The 19253-nt window shown below is 49.7% G+C and overlaps 7 protein-coding genes across 7 annotated transcripts; 5 read left to right on the top strand and 2 right to left on the bottom strand.

The window, feature by feature from the left end:
• Window positions 1–105: 105 nt before the first annotated feature.
• LOC9637625 (cell division control protein 45 homolog) lies at window positions 106–2124 on the top strand. Its single transcript, XM_002989619.2, has one exon. The coding sequence runs from the start codon at window positions 212–214 to the stop codon at window positions 2006–2008; it is 1797 nt and encodes a 598-aa protein (XP_002989665.1). The 5' UTR covers window positions 106–211; the 3' UTR covers window positions 2009–2124.
• On the bottom strand, window positions 2056–3468 carry LOC112342105 (geranylgeranyl transferase type-2 subunit alpha 1-like). Its single transcript, XM_024663371.1, has 7 exons — window positions 3326–3468; window positions 3109–3268; window positions 2882–3042; window positions 2708–2812; window positions 2435–2659; window positions 2322–2354; window positions 2056–2271 (listed from the first exon to the last, which is right to left on the bottom strand). The coding sequence occupies exons 1-7, from the start codon at window positions 3439–3441 to the stop codon at window positions 2097–2099; spliced, it is 975 nt and encodes a 324-aa protein (XP_024519139.1). The 5' UTR covers window positions 3442–3468; the 3' UTR covers window positions 2056–2096.
• Window positions 3469–6095, top strand: LOC9637624 (pentatricopeptide repeat-containing protein At4g21065). Its single transcript, XM_024663370.1, has 3 exons — window positions 3469–3512; window positions 3569–3945; window positions 4004–6095. The coding sequence occupies exon 3, from the start codon at window positions 4038–4040 to the stop codon at window positions 5931–5933; it is 1896 nt and encodes a 631-aa protein (XP_024519138.1). The 5' UTR covers window positions 3469–3512; window positions 3569–3945; window positions 4004–4037; the 3' UTR covers window positions 5934–6095.
• Window positions 6096–7107: 1012 nt separating this feature from the next.
• Window positions 7108–8344, top strand: LOC9637161. Its single transcript, XM_002989617.2, has 2 exons — window positions 7108–7737; window positions 7812–8344. The coding sequence occupies exons 1-2, from the start codon at window positions 7256–7258 to the stop codon at window positions 8248–8250; spliced, it is 921 nt and encodes a 306-aa protein (XP_002989663.2). The 5' UTR covers window positions 7108–7255; the 3' UTR covers window positions 8251–8344.
• LOC9637623 (pentatricopeptide repeat-containing protein At2g35030, mitochondrial) lies at window positions 8344–10371 on the bottom strand. Its single transcript, XM_024663406.1, has one exon. It carries the CDS (start codon window positions 10369–10371, stop codon window positions 8344–8346), a length of 2028 nt encoding a protein of 675 aa, XP_024519174.1.
• Window positions 10372–10395: 24 nt separating this feature from the next.
• Window positions 10396–13155, top strand: LOC9637160 (ubiquitin carboxyl-terminal hydrolase 6). The gene is made up of 16 exons (XM_024663405.1): window positions 10396–10627; window positions 10826–10977; window positions 11046–11081; window positions 11132–11242; window positions 11335–11435; window positions 11500–11623; window positions 11677–11813; window positions 11867–11911; window positions 11971–12079; window positions 12132–12220; window positions 12274–12343; window positions 12398–12478; window positions 12533–12613; window positions 12682–12856; window positions 12910–12984; window positions 13032–13155. Exons 1-16 carry the CDS (start codon window positions 10396–10398, stop codon window positions 13088–13090), a joined length of 1677 nt encoding a protein of 558 aa, XP_024519173.1. The 3' UTR covers window positions 13091–13155.
• Window positions 13156–13237: 82 nt separating this feature from the next.
• LOC112342106 lies at window positions 13238–14054 on the top strand. The gene is made up of 5 exons (XM_024663372.1): window positions 13238–13419; window positions 13467–13560; window positions 13615–13769; window positions 13823–13871; window positions 13921–14054. Exons 1-5 carry the CDS (start codon window positions 13257–13259, stop codon window positions 13982–13984), a joined length of 525 nt encoding a protein of 174 aa, XP_024519140.1. The 5' UTR covers window positions 13238–13256; the 3' UTR covers window positions 13985–14054.
• Window positions 14055–19253: the final 5199 nt, after the last annotated feature.

Genomic DNA, 19253 nt, shown 5'->3' with positions numbered 1-19253 from the left:
TAAAAATTTCAATGTCATTGCCAGCGTGGCGCTCGTGTCACTCAATTTGAACAGCCCGCCCATTTTCCCGGGCATTTCTTATTCTAGGGCTTTTGGGGAGAGATCCCGGGGCGGGCGAGATCCATCCCATCCCATGATCGACAAGAAGAGAGGTGAGCTCCAGATCTTGGCGGCCACGGTCATGGCTAGATAGCACAGAGGTGGCCGGAGAATGGTGCGAGAGAGCAGCGGAGCTCACTTCTACCGGCGCCTCAAATCCGCCGCCTCTGCCGCCTCCTCTTGCCCTCTCCACATCCTCCCCTCGACGGTGGACGCCGATTCGGTGTGCGCGCTCAAGATCTTTCGCTCCATCCTCAACGCGGACAATGTGCGCCACTCGGTGTTCCCAGTGTCGAGAATGGCCGATGTGGGCAGCCGTGCCGCGGCCATCCAGGCGGAGGAGCCGGTGGTGGTGCTGCTCATCAACTGGGGAGGCACCCAAGATCTCCGGCGGCAGCTCAAGCTGGGGCCTAGGGTTCTTGTGTTTGTGGTGGACAGTCACAGGCCCATCCACCTCAACAATTGGAGTGATCACAACCAGCAGGTAACCGTGCTCTATACCCGCGAGGAGGAGATGGAGAGGGACATTGTCTACGACTTTGATGTTGGCTCCCTCGCGGATTTCTCATTTATGACTGCTGCCAGCGATGGTGAAGAAGACGAAGACGAGGAAGAATCCGACGATGAAGAGGAACTCGATGGTGGTGGTGGTGGTGACAAGCACGATAACATGAGGAAAAGGGGCAGGGGCAGGGGCAGGGACGACTCTTCTGATCACGCGGACAACTTGAGGAGAGATATGCGGAGACGGAAGAAAGACTACTACTCAACAGGGACGTTTCACGGGAGAGCTGCTGGGCGTCAAGTGTATGATATCTCTCACGCCTTGCACATCAACACCCACGAGCTTCTGTGGCTGGCATGCGTCTCCCTCACGGACCAGTTTGTTCACGAAAGGCTCACCATGGAGAGATACCAGTCGGGGGTCATGGAGCTGGACACTTACGTCAAGACCTCCGGCAACTCGGAGATGGTAACAAAGGTGACCATGAAAGACGGGACCGTGGTTAAGGCGCCAGACAGGTCTCGCATTACGAACGACGAGGAGCCACGGTTGATGCTGCTGAGAGAGTGGACGCTGTATGATTCCATGCTGTGTTCCTCGTACGTGGCCACCAAGCTCAAGACCTGGAGTGACGGGGGGCTCAAGAGGCTCAAGTTGCTGCTGGCCACCATGGGGATTGCGCTGGTGGAAGGCCAGCAGAAGTACGAGTATATGAGCGGAGAGACTCGACGCAGAATGAAGGAGGAATTCCAGAGGTCGTCACCGCAGTTTGGCCTGACCGACCTGTACTACCGTAGTTTCCAGAAGCTCCACGGATACAGCTCCGAAGTATCTGCGGCAGATGTTGTCTACGGGCTCACAGCACTGCTCGAGGCAAGCTGCGATGACCACGGCGGCCAGTTCATGCGGGCCTATTCGGCACTGGCGCCAAAGAAGTGGCATGAGCTCCAGCAGGGAATGGAACTAGCCATCAAGGTCCAGCGCGCGATACTGAGGCAGGGAAGCTTAGCGGTGACAAAGCAGGGATTCGTAAAGAACACCAAGATGTTCAGGTGGTTCAAGCTCGAGGATGGTCACGACGTGGAGCTTCTTGCTCGTCCCATGGCTCTCACCAAGCTCTGCTACTTCGTCATGGACGCTCTCCGGGAGCAAGGTGCTCGGAGCAAGCCGCTCGTCTGCGCCATTCGCTGTCCTCAATCGGACAAGGCACTCGTGGTTGGCGTCTCACACAGGCTCCGGCTGGGAGCTCAGATGGGGAACCGGTTTGGCTCCGTGTTCAAGACGGTGGCAGCCAACTTGGGTGTAGATTTCCAGCAGGATGGTTTCGACGCCGCGTGGATCCAGACAGACGCAGCATCCGTCGGTGCCTTCATGACACAGCTCTCCGAGAACCTCCCCAAGTAACTCTTCCGGTTACTTCTTCGACCGAGGGCTCTGACAACACAGATCACTAAAGATACCATTTTGTAACTCACATTCTTCGGAAGTTGTATCACAGGACACGAGCTTCTTCCTCTGTTGTTCGACTCTTTTGCAACATGTCTTTGTAATACGCTGCGTGTGGAGGGTCCGTTCGCACCAGTCGGTCGTAGAGCGAGACCACTTCGGCTTTGTCAACTCCAGGGGCCGAGCTTAGCAGCCGTGCGAGTGTCAACCGAGGAAACTTACTGTTGCAGCACAAGCTTAGAACACGCGAACGCGGAAGGTTAGAACTCACCTTTCTTCTCCGAGGGTGTTCCTGGCCCAGTCACTGCACCCCACAGAGAGAGAGAGAGAGAGAGAGAGAGAGAGAGTCAACTTCAAAGGAGCAAAGATCTAGCTTGGAGTTACCTTGCGTCTTCCTCGGTTTCTAGCAGGTCCCTGCACATATCGATCTCTGTCCCGAGCCTATCTTGTTTGGAAGAGTGGCCCAGGAGCCAGCTATGGTAGAACCAGCCACTCTGATCACACGGATCTGTGTATAAGGCCTGTTTCACAAGCTCAAATTCCTCCGAGAGAATCGACTCCTTGCCCTGCTCGTCTTTTATCTCCTTGAAGAGCTCCAGCAGCAACGCACTGCAAACCATAGAATATCAGCGCTCTGCTTGTAGCGAGAAAACCAACCTGCGATTGTGCCAAGCGGAATAGTTGCTAAAGTTTTTGTTGAGTAGGGTCATGGTGTAGTCGAGCTCTTGTTGCACGGGAACGCCCATGAGACCCACGATGTACCTGTTGGAAGAAAAAAGAGAGAGAGATCGCGAGTGAGAGACAAGACAAAGACAACGTTGTCACTTTAACCTGCGGTAGCTCCAGGCATTGAAGTTGCGAGCGTCTACTTTGAAGAGCTGCGCTAGCAGATCCAATTCGTCGTCCAGAGATGAAAGACCGAGAGCAATCACCCATTTCCTGTGGTGCCACGCAGAATACGACTTTATGTGTGCTCGCAACGCGTTCTCGGTCTACAAAAGAAAGCTCGGCTCTCGTGAGACATACGAAGAGGAGGAACGAAAGATTTCATTTCATACCACTTTGAGCTCTTGTTTGACGAGATCCTTGCGAGAATCCTCGTCGGGTTCGGCATCCAAGAGACTCTTGAGGGCGAGCTTCCGGAAGTTCCAAGCAGTGTAAACCTCTGGATTGAGCTCCACCAGCCGGGCGTTCTCTTCTAGAGCCTCTTTGGTGTAACTGGAAAGAAACAAGCTAGAGTAAATCAATCGATCGATCCAGGCTCACCGATCTTACCATCGCTGCTGGTGATTCCTCAGTACCGCAGAGAGAAGCAATTCGAAGCGCTCGGCCTTGGCTTCGCTTTCCTTGTCAGCTGCCGCAGTGGCCCGCGTCCTCGGTCGTCCATGCATTGTAAACAAGAAGAGAATAGGATTAGGGTTCTTCCGTGAGGACTTTGTTTGAGCATGACCAGGCATCACAGGTAAGTGCTCGCGCTCGCTAGCGATTCACATTGTTTCACTCCAACAATCTTTCCAGGATCGTCGTGCGCTTGTTTGGATCCCTGTCCACTTTGCCCGCCGCTCCTGTGGTGCCCAAAGGAAAGAAGATGAAACGAAGGAATGCTGCGGAAGAACAAGCCAGGAAGAAAGCACCTGATTCGAAAGCAAACAAAAGAAAGGAGCTGGAGAAGAAGGAGATCTCCAAAGTTGCAAAGCCCAGCCAGGAGAAGAAGGAGATCTCCAAAGTTGCAAAACCCAGCAGCACTTCCCGACGACCAGGCAAGGATGATCTCAAGCAACTCAACATGACTCTGGAGCAATACCAGCATCGAATGTCCACCTTGAGAGACTGCGCAAGCAAGGGAGATCTGGAGGGAGGAAGCCAGCTCCACCAGCAAGAACTCTCAGAACCAGGTGTGGATTCTCACGTTCTAATCGCTACGCAGCTGATCGACATGTATGGCAAATGCAGGGACACCGAGCAGGCCTATGCCGTGTTTGAGAGAATGGAGAGGAAGGACGTGATCGCCTGGAACTTCATGCTGGGAGCTCTGGTGCTGCGCTCCAAGGACAAGCTCCTCCCTCACGGCTTCCAAAGAGTGGAGTTTGGACTCGAGACTCTTCGACTCTTCCGGAGGATGCTGCTCCAGGGCCAAGAACCAAACGCCGTCACCTTCACTCACGCGGTGAATGCCTGTGCCAGCGTCGCGGCTCTCAGCCTCCAGAAGAGGAGTGTCAAAGCCGGGCGGCTTCTCCACGAGCTGGCCGCGTCTCGGGGCTACGCCACCCGCGATACCATCCTGGGGAACGCTCTCATCGCCATGTACTACGCCTTCGACCAGCTCGACGCGGCCGCCAGAGTCTTCCACGCCATGGCCTGCAAGAGCAGCGTGACTTGGACGCAGCTCATCGTCGCGCTCACTCGAAGTGGAGCTCCGGTGGAAGGAGTGGTGCTCCACCGGATGATGCAGCTCGAGGGCGGCGTCCAGGATCGAGCGAGCTTGGTGGCTGCTCTCGACGCTTGCGCAAACTCGGCGGAGCTGCTCTACGGGAGTGTGATCCACCAGCAGGTCCTGTTGGCGGGGCTGGAGTCGGATGTTTGTGCCGGGACCGCGGTGGTTCACATGTACGCGATGTGCAACCGGATGGAGACGGCCACCCGGCTCTTCGAGAGGATCCCCGCCAAGAACGCCTACACTTGGAACTCGATCATCACGGCCTACGCCAGGCGCGGTGACTCGTACGAGGCCCTCCACTTCTTCGAGCGGATGGTGCAAGACGGGACCTCGCCCGACAAGTTTACGATCGTGGCAGCCATCGACGCTTGCGCCGGTCTCGTGGCTCTCGAGTATGGATCCCGGGTGCTCGAGCTCGCGAAGTCGGCAATCCAAGTCAAGGACGTTCTGGAGCTGGCGCTCGCCAACTTCTACGGCAAGTGCATGCTCTTGGAGGTTGCCAGGGACAAGATTGAGGGGATGGCGTACAAGACAACGACGAGGTACACGACGCTCATCTCGGCATTTGCCGATCACGGCTTTGTCACTGGAGCTGCGGAGCTGTATCACAGCTTGAACTTGGAAGGATTGCTACCTCATGCTGAGACCTTCACCGCGCTCCTCGCGGGCTCAAGCCACAAAGGGAGGCTCGGAGAGTGCCGGAGCTTGTACCACTCGATGATCACCGACTTTAACATCCGGCCTCGAGTGGAGCACCTGAGAATGGTGATGCAGCTGCTGGGACGGCAAGGCCGAGTCGCCAAGGTGGAGGATCTCGTCAATCACTCGCCGTTTCATCCAGGGCGGCTCGACTGGCTGAGCTTGCTGACGGCTAGCGAAGTTCACAAGGATCTCCCGCGAGCAAGGAGAGCGGCGAGGGAGATGCTCAAGCTGGATAGCAAGGACCACCTCCCCTACGAGATCCTTGCAAACATGTACGTGGAGGATGGGATGCGTGCCAAGGCCGAGGAGATGATCGCCAAGATGAGGCGGTACAAGCAGCGGCAGTCGAGCTTCATCGAGATCCACGGCAAAGTTTACAGGTTTCTCGAAGGCCATTCGAGGAAGAACCACACCATGTCTCGCAAGCTCGAGAGGTTCCTGGAGCGAATGCGGTTGAGGATGACGAGCGTTGGCTACATTTTCAAGGCTAGCAGCGAGGGATTGATCAGAGGGAAGGTGGAAGCCGAGAGACACCACAGCGAGAGGCTGGCTGTGGCGTTTGGTGTGATCAAACTACCTCGGGACGCGATGATGCGCATTTGTAGCAAGCACCGGATGTGTGCTGACTGCCATGCCGTGATCAAGTACGTGTCCATGCTGTTCCAGCGCAAGATCAGTGTGAGAGATGGGAGCAGGGCTCATCTCTTTGAAGATGGCCTGTGCTCGTGCAGAGACTACTGGTAGCAGGGCACGATTTAAAGAGCACAGTGTAGGGACTCTCAATTTGACAGGCATAAGCTAATCCAAGTCCTTTGCGGTATTTTGCAGGAAGTTCACTGTAAGAGCTCCTGCTTGTGGCTCGACCTCGTTCCCTGCGAAATCATTCAAGATGGTCATTCTGCAGTAGTATCATGAGATGAATCTTCACTACCTTCAGTTTGCTGTGGGCCGTACTTGAATCCAGTCCCAGCTCCCGCGAGCATCCAGAAGCATGTTTGATGTGACTTGAACCAAAGAACAGTAGTTGATGAAGTTCGCATAAGGGTTTGCAGTCCAGTTGACGCCATGCCAGTTAGTCTCGAAGTATTGAATCTGTTGGGTAGCAGACTGCTCTTGCATCAAAGACAGGTGCTGAACTTTTTCTTGGGGAAGAACTTGCACCAACGCAATACATATGTTCCTGTGAGTAATGAAACGATCTTAGATCTGCAAGCCAAAGTATGTAAGGTCCCATATGTCTATAAGCCCAAGCGTTTACACTGCTTGTTGACATGAATTCTTGCGAATGATGAAACTGTACTCATCCCTGATCCCATTAGTCCTGTTTTGGCACATTCATCCATTAGCTGCGAGGCTCGCTCATCATTCGGCTTCTCAAACCCATGCCTCTTCGAGAACGTCGGAAGCTTCCGTTCCTCCACTCACTTTTTGAAGCCGCGGCCATCGACTCGAAGTAAATCATAATCCGCCCTATGCAGCTCAATATCAATCATCTGGTTCCGATGATTGGCGTGTGCTCCTCTTGCATGTGTCTGAAAGAAGCAAAGAATTAGGCTGGATCAGCATTATCAAGCAGTGTACATGCCTTCCTTTGCGGAGGCTCCTTGACTCTGAGACAACATCAACACGGCTGATATATCAAGGCTCTTGCAAGCTCACCAGCTTCAGGAATGAATGCTCAATCCATAAAGCATCTCGTTTGAAGACGAAGAATCCGTTTTCAAGTGCATCAACTTCTTCCTTGAGAAGCATAGAGGCCACTCCATCACAAATAAGGACGTGAAGGATGATACAAGTATTCATATGAGATGAGAAGCAAACAAAGGAAATAAGCCATGCATTACCTTTTAAAAAAGGAGCTACTACAAAATTAAAAGACCCAGGAAGCAGTGAACAAACAGTACCTGGATTCACTCATCTATGCACAAACAAGACCCTTCTTCTATTTGGCTGCTCAAAACACTGGGAGTGCGTGAAATATCGCCTCCATTCCCCTCCATCACAGATTAGGGCTCTTCCGGGACATCCGGGAACGAATATGCTCGGGGTGGATTAGGGCTAGCACAATGGCGTGCATTTTCTTGCACAGCTTTGTGGCGGCGGCATCGCCGCATCAGCGCAGCGCCGCGTCCAGCGATGGCGCTCACGACTGCGTCTCCAGCAGCAGTAGCAGCGGCAGCAGCAGAGCGGCAGCGTCGAGAAGGTACTCATTGGACGCTAGAATCAGAGAATCCAGGATAGAATGCAGCAATGTAGTGGAAGAGAGGCAGGGCAGGAGCAAGAATGGGGAATGGCGGCCGCCCGTGGGATGGCCTCTTGTGCCGGGTGGCACCATCCCAATTCTCGACGAGGACGACTTGGATAGCCACAAGAGAAGCTTGCTGAGCTATGCCGTGGAGGTGCCTCCTCCAGAGCAAAAAGAGAAGAAGCGGCGGCAGCAGCAGAAGCAGGGAGACGATTATCACGTCAACGTAGGCTATGCGATCCGGAGCTTGAGAGACGAGCTCCCCGGGATGTTCTACAAGCCACCGACTTTCGACATCTACAGGTAAGTGAGCAAGAAAGAAAACCTTTGCTTGGAGTGGGCAAGAACGATCGATTTCTTACTCGGGCTATTTCCAGGGACGACATCACATTCCGGGATCCGCTCATCACTTTCAGTGGCATTGCAAACTACAAGCTCATGTTCTGGGGGCTCAGGTTCTATGGCCGCATTTTCTTCAAGGCGATATGGATAGAGATCCAGCGCATCTGGCAGCCACGGGACAAGGTGATCATGGTGAGATGGACAGTGTATGGGATTCCAAGGGTGCCGTGGGAAGCTCGTGGTCAATTCGACGGCACCTCCGAGTACAAGCTGGATTCGGACGGTCTCATCTACGAGCACAAGGTGGACAACCTCGCCACGAACACTCCTACAAAGTTTAAGGCCCCTGGAGTGCTCGACTTGGTGGTGGGAGCAGCACAAACTCCCACGCCTTCGTACTACATGGAGCGATTTACGTGGGTGAGATACTACTTGGTTCTCAGGGGCACGCTTGTTGCCGCGTGCTTGACTTGATTCGATCGAGCATCGAGCAGCAGCGGCGGCGGCGGCGGCAACACTTGTATCTATATACGTTTCGGTATGTATAAATTCAGTCGTTCGACGAGCTTAGGACGTGGTCAGTAAGTTGGATAGCAGTACGTAGGCCTGAGAACGGGAAGAACAAGCCGACGAGGCTGCGAGCTTTGCAGCCCGTGCTCCAGTGTTTGCGTTACCGTGCACCTCCGAGGCAGCGAGAAGCGTTCTCCAAGCAACACCGAGCTCGGCCAGTGACGCTCCGCGGATCGCTCTCTCCGCATCATCTAGCCTTCCCGCTCGTCCGAGCAGATCGACCATGCAAACGATGTGACGCGTGGAAGCTTCGAGGCCGAAGTCGGCGATCATAGTGCGGAACAAGCTCCAGGCAGCGTCAAGCCATCCGGAGCGGCTGCAAGCACACAGCAGCGCAGTGAAAGTGATGTCGTTGGGAAGGACACCTTGTTGGTTCATCCGCTGGAACACCTCAAGCGCAGCAGAGGTGTTTGATCGGCTCTGCCGCTGCGCGTATGCTGTGATCATGGTGTTCCACGACACCAAGTCTCTTCTCTCGCGCATCTCGACGAACAGAGCCGTGGCCTGTGCCAAGCTCCCGCATCGTCCATACATACTCAGCAGCGAATTCTCTACTCGAGCGTCACGTTTGGTGTCAGGCCAGCAGTAGTGGTCGTGTGCAGCGTAACCGAAGTGAATGGCTTGTCCGTCGGCTATGGCAGCAGCATCGGCGCAGGCATCGATGGCCGCCACCAGGGTGACTCTGTTGATCCGTTCGCCTTCGAGGTTCATGCAACGATAGAGATGGAGAGCTTCTTCCGCTCGACCTGCTTGGACGTAGGACGTAAGCATGCTCGTCCACGAAACCACGTCTCGAGCAGGCATCCTCTGGAAAACTTTCAAGGCTTCGTCCGCCACGTTGACGTGGAGCAGGGAGTTCCACGACTCCATGTCTTTATCCGGCAAGCTTTGCAACATCTCCTTTGCTTGGACGAAATGCCCGTGCCGGGCATACGACATCAGCATCACCGTGGACGAGACTCGGTCGTGCACGGGCATTCGCGTCTCGAAGATTGCCTTGGCGGTCTCCAAGAATCCCTGCTCGCCAAAGCACTTCATAAGCTTCGTCCACGATTCGAGATGGTGGTGGTCGGGCAGGCTGTCGAGCATGGCAAGAGCGTTCTCGAGATGGCGACTCGTCACGGTTGCTGTGATCCTGGTAGCCCACGACAGTGGAGTGTGCTCGGGCACTCTCTCGAACACTCGATTCACCTCGTCAGCTGGCGTGGCCCTGAGAAGAAGATCCCACGTCTCGACGTCTCGCAGCTCCATTCCATCAAACAGCGCGCGAGCCCGGTCCATCTTCCCGGCCTGGACGTGGATTGCCATAGCGGTGTTGCTCGACGCGATGGAGTGCTGCGGCAAGTTTTCGTGGAAGAACTCGGACGCCCTTCGCGAGAGATCCGTGTGCCTGGCGTAGGCTGCGAGCATCATGGTCCAAGTAACGTGGTTGTGGAGGGGCATTTTGTGGAAGAAGATGGTCTCGCACTCTTGGATATCGTCATCCCCATCGCCATGGAGAGCGAAGCCTGCAAGCAGTGCCGTCCACGAGACAAGGTCGTGTAGCTGTGGCCTTGTCTCGAATGCTACTCGAGCCTCGTCAAGGCGGCCATGGCGAGCCAGTGCAGTCACTAGTATTGTCAAAGACGCAGCGCTCCACCCCGGCATCATCGTCTCGAAAAATCTCTCCATTTCGATCACGTCGTCTCTGGCACCAGCGAGTGCCTCGAGCATTGCGTTCCAAGTTGCCATCTCACGGTGGCGCATCTCGTCAAACAAGCGCTTGGCTTGAGGCAAATGCCCTGCTTGGGCATATGCCGCAATGACTAAGTTTGAGCACGTAATATCCCTCTCTGGCAAAGCTTGTAAGAGATCGCAGGCGTCGCCTATATTCCCAGTTGACACAAAGGCTGTGATCATAGCACTCCACGAAATGGAGCTGTGCTCCAGCATAGAATCATAGACATTCTTTGCATCTATGACGTGCCCCTTTCGGGCATATGCGGTGATCATCACGTTTGCCGCCACCAAGCTCCGGGGCGACATCGCCGCAAAGAGTTCTTGGGCCTCATGGAGGAATCCATTGCGAGCGTAGGCAGAGATGAGGAGGTTCCAAGAGAAGGTGTTGGGCAGCCGGAGACTGTCGAAAACATTGCGGGAACACTCGGGATGCCCGCATTTGCCATATGTTTCGATGAGGAGATTTCCCAGATAGAGGCTCCCGCTCGATTCCTTTGCTCGCTCCCATTGCCTGTGGAGCTGCCTGGCCTGATCCAAATCTCGACACGATCTAATCGCAGAGGCCAGCCCATTGTCCATGCGATGCCATGCCCGTCTAGAACCGCTAGATCCAAATGCGCTCCATCCTTAAAGTTTTTACCTCGAGCAAACTTGTCGACCTAATTCCCCAGAATTTAGGGTTCTTCGTGACAATGCCGTCAGGTCGATTTCGCGCTCGCGCTCTCACTCGCTCGCTCACTCTCGTCATTTCCCTGCGCAGTTACCGTCAGTGTCAAGTGGCAGAAGGAGCTGTTCCCCTCTGTGGAGATCGACACGGAGCAACCGCCCTACGTTTTCAAATGCCAGCTCTTCGATCTCACCGGAGTTCCTCCAGACAGGCAGAAGATCATGGTCAAGGGCGGCCTGCTCAAGGTAAGCTGCGCTTCACTCTATTTCTCGTTCTCTCAGGCTTGCTGAGCTCTTTGTTGGTGTCAATAAAGGACGATGGAGATTGGAGCAAGCTTGCTGTGAAGGAGGTAGCGTTACGACTTTTATGTCTGTGACTCTGGCCATTTCTTTTCCTCAGGGACAGCGATTGATGATGATGGGAACTGCCGAAGAAGCTCCCAAAGCTCCGGAAAAGAGCACACTGTTTGTGGAAGATTTGCCCGAGAACGAGCAAGGAGTGATCGAACAGGTTGGTGGTTTTGCTTATCTCATCTCCTTTTTCTTTCGACACAAAAAGTAATCATCGCCATTCGTCTTGGAAACTTATCTCCCTTACTAAAGGGATTCACAGCAGGATTGATGAACCTGGGCAATACGTGCTACATGAACTCAACCATTCAGTGCCTCCATTCCGTTCCGGAGCTAAGATCCGCTCTGAAAAGGTTGGTTTTGGTCTTTTACTCAACACCGGTACTTACGACGACTTTGTGATGTGTATGCTTGCAGCTACTCCGCGGGAGCGGGGACTGACATGGACCCGTCATCACACACTCTAACGCTTGCGGCGCGTGACCTCTTTGGCGAGCTTGACAGCAGCCACAGGGCCGTGGCTCCTCTCCGCTTCTGGACGGTACTCTAGCATTGCTACGTTGCTCCTTGATATACTCATGGCTCCTATTGTAGCTGTTGCGAAGCAAGTTTCCACAGTTCGCTCAACAAGCCAACAATGGAGCTTACATGCAGCAGGATGCGGAAGAATGCTGGACGCAACTCGTGTATACACTTTCTCAGCGTTTGCGGCCATCTTCTGGAGAGACCAGGTCCGCGTTTACTTGTCACTGACTGATGTGGTATTTCTTAATTTCTCTACCAGGGAGGCGACACTAAAGAATCTGTTTGGTGTAGACATCTCAAGCAGGTGAGTCATTTTCTGACATGACATGTTCGGATACACATGTGATTTTGTTCTTTTTTCAGAATCAAGTGCGCTGAAACTGAAGAGGAGACCGAAGAAGCTGAAACTGTCTACTCTTTAAAGTGCCACATTTCACAGGACGTCAATCATCTTAACGAAGGCTTGAAACAGGTTCGCATTACTTGAAGAAACAGCTAGCGAACACTGCGCTGTCCGTTTGCAGGGGCTAAAATCCGAGCTCGAGAAAACGTCGCCTTCTTTGGGTAGATCTGCAGTTCACAGCAAGGAATCCGTTATCACGCGTCTTCCTCAGTACGTGGGTTTTATGATTTATCAATTGCTCTAATGTGCACTGTTTTGTTCAGATACTTGACTGTGCAGTTTGTTCGTTTCTTCTGGAAACGGGAAACGAAACAGAAAGCAAAGATCTTGAGGGTAAGTTTTGGTTTTAGACATTTGCTTCAAAGGAAATGCCCTTTTAACGTGCAGAAAGTCGATTATCCATTAGTTTTGGATGTCATGGGTTTTTGCTCGGAGGAATTAAAAAATGAACTGAAGGCACCACGCGAGGTATTTGCGATTCTGCTTGCATGTCGTTTAACATCCTTGTCCGTTCATTTACAGCTTTTGAGAGAACAAGAGGACAGAGAAGCTGGACTTAAAGGTAAGAGAAAGATTGAAGATGGACCAGCGCCTTCGTCTATGGTAAACCTTCCCTCTTTTTCTTTTTGGAACTATCAGCATCGGAGTTACCTAACCTCTCTCATGCACAGGATTGGTCTACCACTGAGCAAGGGAGTCCAACAGGTGAGAAGGGGGTGAAAATCAAAGGAATTGCTCACAAGAATTATTTACTGTCAGGCATATACGACTTGGTGGCTGTTTTGACGCACAAGGGACGGAGTGCCGACTCGGGGCACTATGTGGCTTGGGTCAAACAAGAAAATGGCAAGAGATACCGGACTTGTCTGTGGTAAACTTGTGTTTTTTAAATGTTTCAGGGAAATGGATCGAGTTTGACGACGATCGCCCAATTCCACAACGGGAGGAAGACATTACAAAACTCTCTGGAGGAGGTGAGTGAGCTTCCGAAAACAAGACGCCACTAATTGGGTTGTCACAGGGGACTGGCACACAGCCTACATTTGTTTGTACAAGTCGAGAGTCCCCAAGAAAGAGTGATCGATCAATGGACACGGACTGTATTTTCCTTCTTTCTTTTTCATTTTAGCCTGACTTTTGTTTTTTTGGTTTCCTAATTTGGTGAATCAGGCTTTTCAGCAATTAAAATAGAAGGATTCCTCAATTGATTCTTCTCTGGGGTTTAGGGTTTAAGCTTTTTCGATTGATGGGGCAGACTAGTCGCAAGAAGGAGAAGCAAGCGGCTCGTAAGCGGGAGACAATTGTGTACAAAGAGAATGTGGGAGGCAAAGTCCAGGACATAAAGACAACAGGGCAAGCTTTATACAGTCGGGCTAGGATGGAAGCCCTTTGCATCATTTGTGAGAAAGGTGAGTTATTTGTTGCAAGTTTGTGTTGAGTATTAAGTGTGTGGCAGATGGGTATGTCTTCATCCCTTTGCTGCACCAAGATATGCCGAAAATGTTCCACAGTTCTGTGAAGAACTCATCTGGTCATATCTATGTTGGCAAGTAAGTGCTAGATATATATGCTCTACCGAGTTAGTCAAACCTTATCTGGATTAGCATGTGGAGCACTCTGAAGATGACGGATTTACTCAAGCTTGCTACTAATGAGTTGCAAGACCGGCGTGCCAAAGATCCTTCCATCCAAAGCACTCCAGAGGATATACTTAGGCAGGCTCATAAGCTTTGGCGTGCAGAGGAGGAGAGAAGGAAAGGTAGGTTCTTCATCAACTTTCTAAAGTGCGGTATATTTTAACAAAATTTCAAGGTGTTGTAGAGCTTGCTATCGACTCTGAGAGCTTGATGCCTTCTCCTGGGTATGTAGTTTTTTTGTTGTTACGGGAGTTTACTTCTTTTATATTTCAGCACTCCCGTTGATGTTACCACTTCTGTGGGTCCTCACAGCAGCTCTTCTATGTTAAACACTTAAGGAGATGAGAATGAGCTGAGAATGAGCTGAATTGGGAGTAATGAGTATGCTAGAAACTTTTGTTTGTCAATTTTTCATATTTCTTTATTGTTTTCAGCTGTGCAGTGCGATAGCTTAATTACCTTGATTACAACAAATAGTTTTCAAAGTACCATTCAGATATTTCCTGGTTTCAAATAAATACCAAAGTCTAATTATGGATGTTTATATTTAGTAAGCCTTCCTGGGATCTTTTCTGGTGGAAGCTAATCTTCTATAAGGACAAATGTAATAGAGATTCATGCCTTAGAAATATGCTACTAACTAGCATTTAGTGTAGGCACTAAAATATATGTTGAAATCTGATTCAACAAAATCTTAATACACATTTTCAGAGTTTGTGTCCATGAAATTATTCAATACTCTTGACAGTATCTATCCCATTCTTTTCTTTTTGGTATTACAAGTCATGTACATCCCTCAATAAATGTTTGTTGCAAGCTATGCAAGATTTTTTCCATTTTATAGTTTTGTTCATTGTAGTAAGATCAATGATTTCTAGATGGAAAAAACAAATGATTTATTATAAATGTATATGAAAAGACTAAAAATTTCATATGGGTTAGATGATTTGATCTTGATTATGATATTTAGAAGAAAACATGAAAAATAAAAATTTAAGATACTACAAATAACAGTATTAACTCTAACCCTGCATGAGTTGCAAAATGAAAATTTTAAATATTTATAAAATATAATTACAGTAATTACCTATATATTTACTACCTCAAAGATTACTACCTATTATATTTATATATCTTTGAGAAGTAATTACCTATATATAAGATCTTACTATAATAAAATAATAATATTTAACTGCTGTAAACTGTTCAAGGATCTCAATAATAACAATTTTTATAACTTAAAATATAAACATCTTGAATACAAATTTTTTTTATTGAGCCTAAATATAGTTAATTTTTATAATCTTTATACTTAAGATATTAAAATAAAATATATTTCCACTTTATTTTTTTTATAAATAGAATTTAAGGAGCTATTTTGAGTAAGAAAAAAAAGGTTTATATGCCATGTTTTCTAATCACAAGTAAAAAAGTATGATAACTTATCTAGATAGTGCAAATCATTATTAATTATGAATTTCTATGGGTAAAGATAAAAAATTAGCCACTCATAATGGTCACAAAGAGTTTAGAAATAATAAATTAAGATTGTAATTATAAATGGTAAATTGTTTTATTTTAAAAAATATTTGTGTGTAATTTAAGAAAACTTTATCCTATATTATATTTTATCTAATAAAGTTTAGATAACTTATATAATTTAATATTTTCTATATATTTTAATAGTTTTCTCCTCACTTATTGATAAACCCTAAAACCGATTTTTAACATTAGAAATTGTTTGATGAAAATTTATCATTATTTTACATTCTTTGTGATTGTGGTTCTCTTAGAAGCATTCATTTTAACAAACTCCATACAAAACTTGATATTCTAAGATAACCTTGAACCGAGAGAATATTTACTTTACTTTTTCTCCTTAAAGGCCATGAACCTGATTTGAGCATGAGCATGTCAACCAGTACCAGCATACAAGATTGCAAGGATCTGCCTCCGGAGCCAAATGCGCTTTCAAGAAATGGATGATCTAAGATCCAAGCTCTTTTACTATAATTTTCTTCACACACTGCACCGAAATATGAAGCACTTCAACTTTCAAATCATCTCTTCAGGAAGGAGCTTGTGGAGATCATTGATAATGTTCTCGAGAGATGGTCTGTTATCAGGCAAAGGATCTCTACAGAGCTCAGAGATTCTGCTGAACTTGCCCAGTTCACCTGCTTTGCATTCCACAGGGAAGTCATCCAAGAGGGCAACATTTTCGCTCCGATCTCTACTAAGTTTTCGGTAGTTAGTGTATTTGGCGAAAGGAAAGTTCCCAGTGATGAGCTCCCAAATCACCACTCCCAGTGAGTAGATGTCACACTTTTCATCAAAGGCAGGTCGGTGTCTCTGAACTTGCTCAGGTGCAGCCCAGCGGACTTGCTCATCGTTCATCCACTTCTTGGCACTTGGCTCCAGCTTGATCCTTCCCTGGTAGAAGCCAAAGATCTTAGCGTGCTGAAGGTCACCGCTAAGAAATATGTTGGAGCTGCGGAAATTCTTGTGGACCACACCGGCCAGATGAGAGACTCTCATACCTCTTGCCAGCTCCAGAGCGATCTGTCTCTTTACTCTCCAGTCACTCATAAAACTCCCCGGGTTCTTATTGATCAGTTCGTCCAAGGTTGTCATTTCCTCGGAGGGCCTCTCAAAGACAAGATAAAACTTGGACTCACCATATGGAAAGATGCCAAGAAACTCAAGTATGCACTCGTGAAGGCTTAGTTTCTCCAGGATCGCAACTTCCTTCTTTGTCTCGTGTGACTGCACTAGGATGACTTTCCGTGACACTGAGGAGCTGTTGTCGGTGAGCGTCGCAGATATCATGTAGTCCCCGGCCAAGGCTTCACCCATGGTCACAACGCCCTGCACGGCTGTCAAATATTCTACGGGCTCCTGGCCATGGACCAGCTGCTTTATCTCCTCAATAGTTCGTGCTGTGTTGGCCTGTACTTGGGCTATGATCTCGTCTTTGTGCTCATGACTGCGATCATACGAGGAGATGTGGAAGTTCAGATTCAAGCAGCTGATGCAGCGATTGAGGCGCGCGTCGAGGTCGTCAAATTCGTCAACAGTGAGAGCGTGGCACGAGAAGAAGAAGCTCACCGTACTCGTCTTGCTGTGTTTCTCGACAAGACACACGCAGTCTTTCATCACAACTAGCAGCTTTTCTAGATTAGCCTGAAGGTTGACATCGTCGTACCTGTATGATCTGCTCTCGAGGGCGGTGGTAACCATCTTCACCTTGTCTGCCATCGCCTGGCATCTGCCTATGCTGTTGCGAGCAGCACAAGCAAGCTTGATCAGAAGGTCGGCTGTTCCTCGAAGATCTCCTCGAAGAGCTCCCAATGCTGCACTAGCGCCTGCGGCGACCAAGCCCTCAGTCGCCATATTCCGGTGAATCGATCTTCACACATATTTATTGAAGAACTTATATTAGATCATGCATTGGATCAGTTGACTTCTCATTCCAATTAATGGCGGTGATCTCTTCCATGATGAGTGCGTATGACTCTGAAAATTCTTCATTTTTCGATCTCTCGCACGATCAATCAATCAGCAACTTTGATCGTCAGCCAACTTGTTTCTGAAGTGTGTTCCAGCTGTTTGCCACACTTGATCAACAAAGTCAAGAAGAAGAAGCTACCAAAGCAAGGGATCAGTTGACTAAATTGCTAAATTAGATGAGGATCAGTTGACTTCTCATTCCAATTAATTCTGCTTGACTTTGTCAAAGCAAGGGATCAGTGGACTAAGAATTGCTCAATTAGATGAGAGCGCGTGTATGTATAGGGGGCACAATTTCTGAGCGTGGGGCAAGCCTGCATGGCCTCCTTAACATCAAAATTTGAGCTAGAGTCATCTGTTTCAGATTCGGAGTACTTGATATCGCGGTATGAAGCCGCTATGCAGGCTTGGGAAGATCTAAGGGATCCAGCAGTAGCTGTTGACTTGTACAGACGCGCAGAGACATATCTGCTGGACACTCTAAAGCTGGCTTCTGTAGGGAGCATCGATGGCGGAAGCTTTGGAAAAATCTTTAAAGGTATGCTGATGGGGAGCCATGGAGAGAGGTTTGAGCTTAGCAGAGGGCCTTGGGTTAACGCAAAAAGGCACCAAACGCCGTCAAGGTCCATTTTGAAAGGCGACCACAGCGAGAAAATGATAACAGTTGCTGTTAAGAAAATCGACACTGGCGAAGTTGAACTGGATGAGGTTGTGGAAGTCTTGAGGGAGGCCTGCAATGTAAGGGTGCTACAAGGAACCAGGAATGTGGTGCATGTCTATGGGGTTACCCGCAACAGCGATCTCAATGGCGTCTGCATCGTCATGGAGCTCGTGGAAGGCCCGCACGGTGATCTTAGCAGGTTTCTTAAGTCTCGGGGTCCGGGCTTGGAAGAGCTTCCATCTTGGTGGAAGACAAAGCTGGAAATCTTCATGGAGGTGGTGGTGGGAGTAAAGACTTGCCATCGAAATGGCGTTTACCACGGAGATCTCAAAGGTAGAAACGTGCTTTTGGACAGCTTCTGCACGCCCAAGCTCGGAGACTTTGGATTCAGCTTCAAGGTGAGAGACGTTGATTACCTCAACTCGCTGGGCGGGTCGCTGTTCTGGATATCGCCTGAGGTTTCAGATGCGCTGGATGATCCAGAAGGCTTTAAGCTCATTGTGGATAATCCTTTCCCATCAGATGTATACTCCTTGGGCATGCTATGGATCGAGATGTCCTGGGATGGTTTCATCCCTGATGGCCCTGAGAAGCGTGATGAGATCGAGGAAATTATTGACAACAAGATATTCCCAGGCTGTCCAGTGACTCTTGAAATTCCACCAGGCTTGAAACAGCCTGTGATCGAGCCAGTTTTTTACGAGCTCTTTGCCATGGTTGACGGCTGCTGCCAGGATCGTACAAATAGATTCTCCCTGGAGCAGTGCCTGGAACATGCACACGCTGCTTATGATAAGCTATGGAATGTCGTCCGATGCGACAGCTGCAACAACAACAACAACAACAATGATCTTGCATTCGTTTCGTCGGCAGAGTACAGGGACATGCTCAACCGTCTCAGGAGAAGGTTCCCTAACGTTCTGGACGCTTTCGTTGAGCAGCCAAGCAAGAACATGGTGGTAGACATTGATGGGAACACGCTGCTACATCTCTTTTGCAAGATTGATTTCAAAATGGGCGTCGAGTATATCATGGACAGAGCGGGGGTCACTTGGAGTTTCAACCCTGAAAGGGATGTTTCCCGACTGTGCAGCATCTGCGTCCGCCCAGGGAGCCCAGCTGTGCTGCGCTTCCTGGCCAGCAAATGGAGAGACATCGTTGTGCAAGAAGAGTGGCTACTGCACGAAGCATGCGATGGCCAAAGTGACGAGGTACTGTCCTATCTTCTCTACGACTTAGGAATGGACTACGATACATGGCACCCGAGCAGCAACCTGAAACCGCTGCACAGAATGGCGCATCAAGGCAACACCAAACTGATGAGAATCCTGCTTGACTATGCGCAGCAGCCCGACTACGTCAATGTAGCGCTGGTTAACGAGTTCAATACTCCACTTTCGTATGCCATCGAAGGTGACAAGGTGGGAGCGGTCCT

This window comes from Selaginella moellendorffii, unplaced genomic scaffold (genome assembly GCF_000143415.4).
Source record: "Selaginella moellendorffii unplaced genomic scaffold, v1.0 SELMOscaffold_99, whole genome shotgun sequence".
Taxonomy (NCBI): Eukaryota; Viridiplantae; Streptophyta; class Lycopodiopsida; order Selaginellales; family Selaginellaceae; genus Selaginella; species Selaginella moellendorffii.
This window is presented reverse-complemented; position numbering and strand designations above follow the sequence as displayed.

Bases quoted from the DNA above. Each gene is read 5' to 3' on its own strand.
- LOC9637625 (XM_002989619.2), top strand. From the start codon at position 212: ATGGTGCGAGAGAGCAGCGGAGCTCACTTCTACCGGCGCCTCAAATCC.
- LOC112342105 (XM_024663371.1), bottom strand. From the start codon at position 3,441: ATGCATGGACGACCGAGGACGCGGGCCACTGCGGCAGCTGACAAGGAA. The intron at 2,813-2,881 runs GTTAAAGTGACA...TTCTTCCAACAG, and splicing joins AATGCCTGGAGCTACCGCAG to GTACATCGTGGGTCTCATGG. The intron at 2,272-2,321 runs GTGAGTTCTAAC...GTGCTGCAACAG, and splicing joins AACACCCTCGGAGAAGAAAG to TAAGTTTCCTCGGTTGACAC.
- LOC9637624 (XM_024663370.1), top strand. From the start codon at position 4,038: ATGGAGAGGAAGGACGTGATCGCCTGGAACTTCATGCTGGGAGCTCTG.
- LOC9637161 (XM_002989617.2), top strand. From the start codon at position 7,256: ATGGCGTGCATTTTCTTGCACAGCTTTGTGGCGGCGGCATCGCCGCAT. The intron at 7,738-7,811 runs GTAAGTGAGCAA...GGCTATTTCCAG, and splicing joins CCGACTTTCGACATCTACAG to GGACGACATCACATTCCGGG.
- LOC9637623 (XM_024663406.1), bottom strand. From the start codon at position 10,371: ATGTCGCCCCGGAGCTTGGTGGCGGCAAACGTGATGATCACCGCATAT.
- LOC9637160 (XM_024663405.1), top strand. From the start codon at position 10,396: ATGGAGGAATCCATTGCGAGCGTAGGCAGAGATGAGGAGGTTCCAAGA. The intron at 11,814-11,866 runs GTCCGCGTTTAC...TTTCTCTACCAG, and splicing joins CCATCTTCTGGAGAGACCAG to GGAGGCGACACTAAAGAATC. The intron at 12,080-12,131 runs GTTCGCATTACT...GTCCGTTTGCAG, and splicing joins TTAACGAAGGCTTGAAACAG to GGGCTAAAATCCGAGCTCGA.
- LOC112342106 (XM_024663372.1), top strand. From the start codon at position 13,257: ATGGGGCAGACTAGTCGCAAGAAGGAGAAGCAAGCGGCTCGTAAGCGG. The intron at 13,561-13,614 runs GTAAGTGCTAGA...TATCTGGATTAG, and splicing joins GGTCATATCTATGTTGGCAA to CATGTGGAGCACTCTGAAGA. The intron at 13,872-13,920 runs GTATGTAGTTTT...TTTATATTTCAG, and splicing joins AGCTTGATGCCTTCTCCTGG to CACTCCCGTTGATGTTACCA.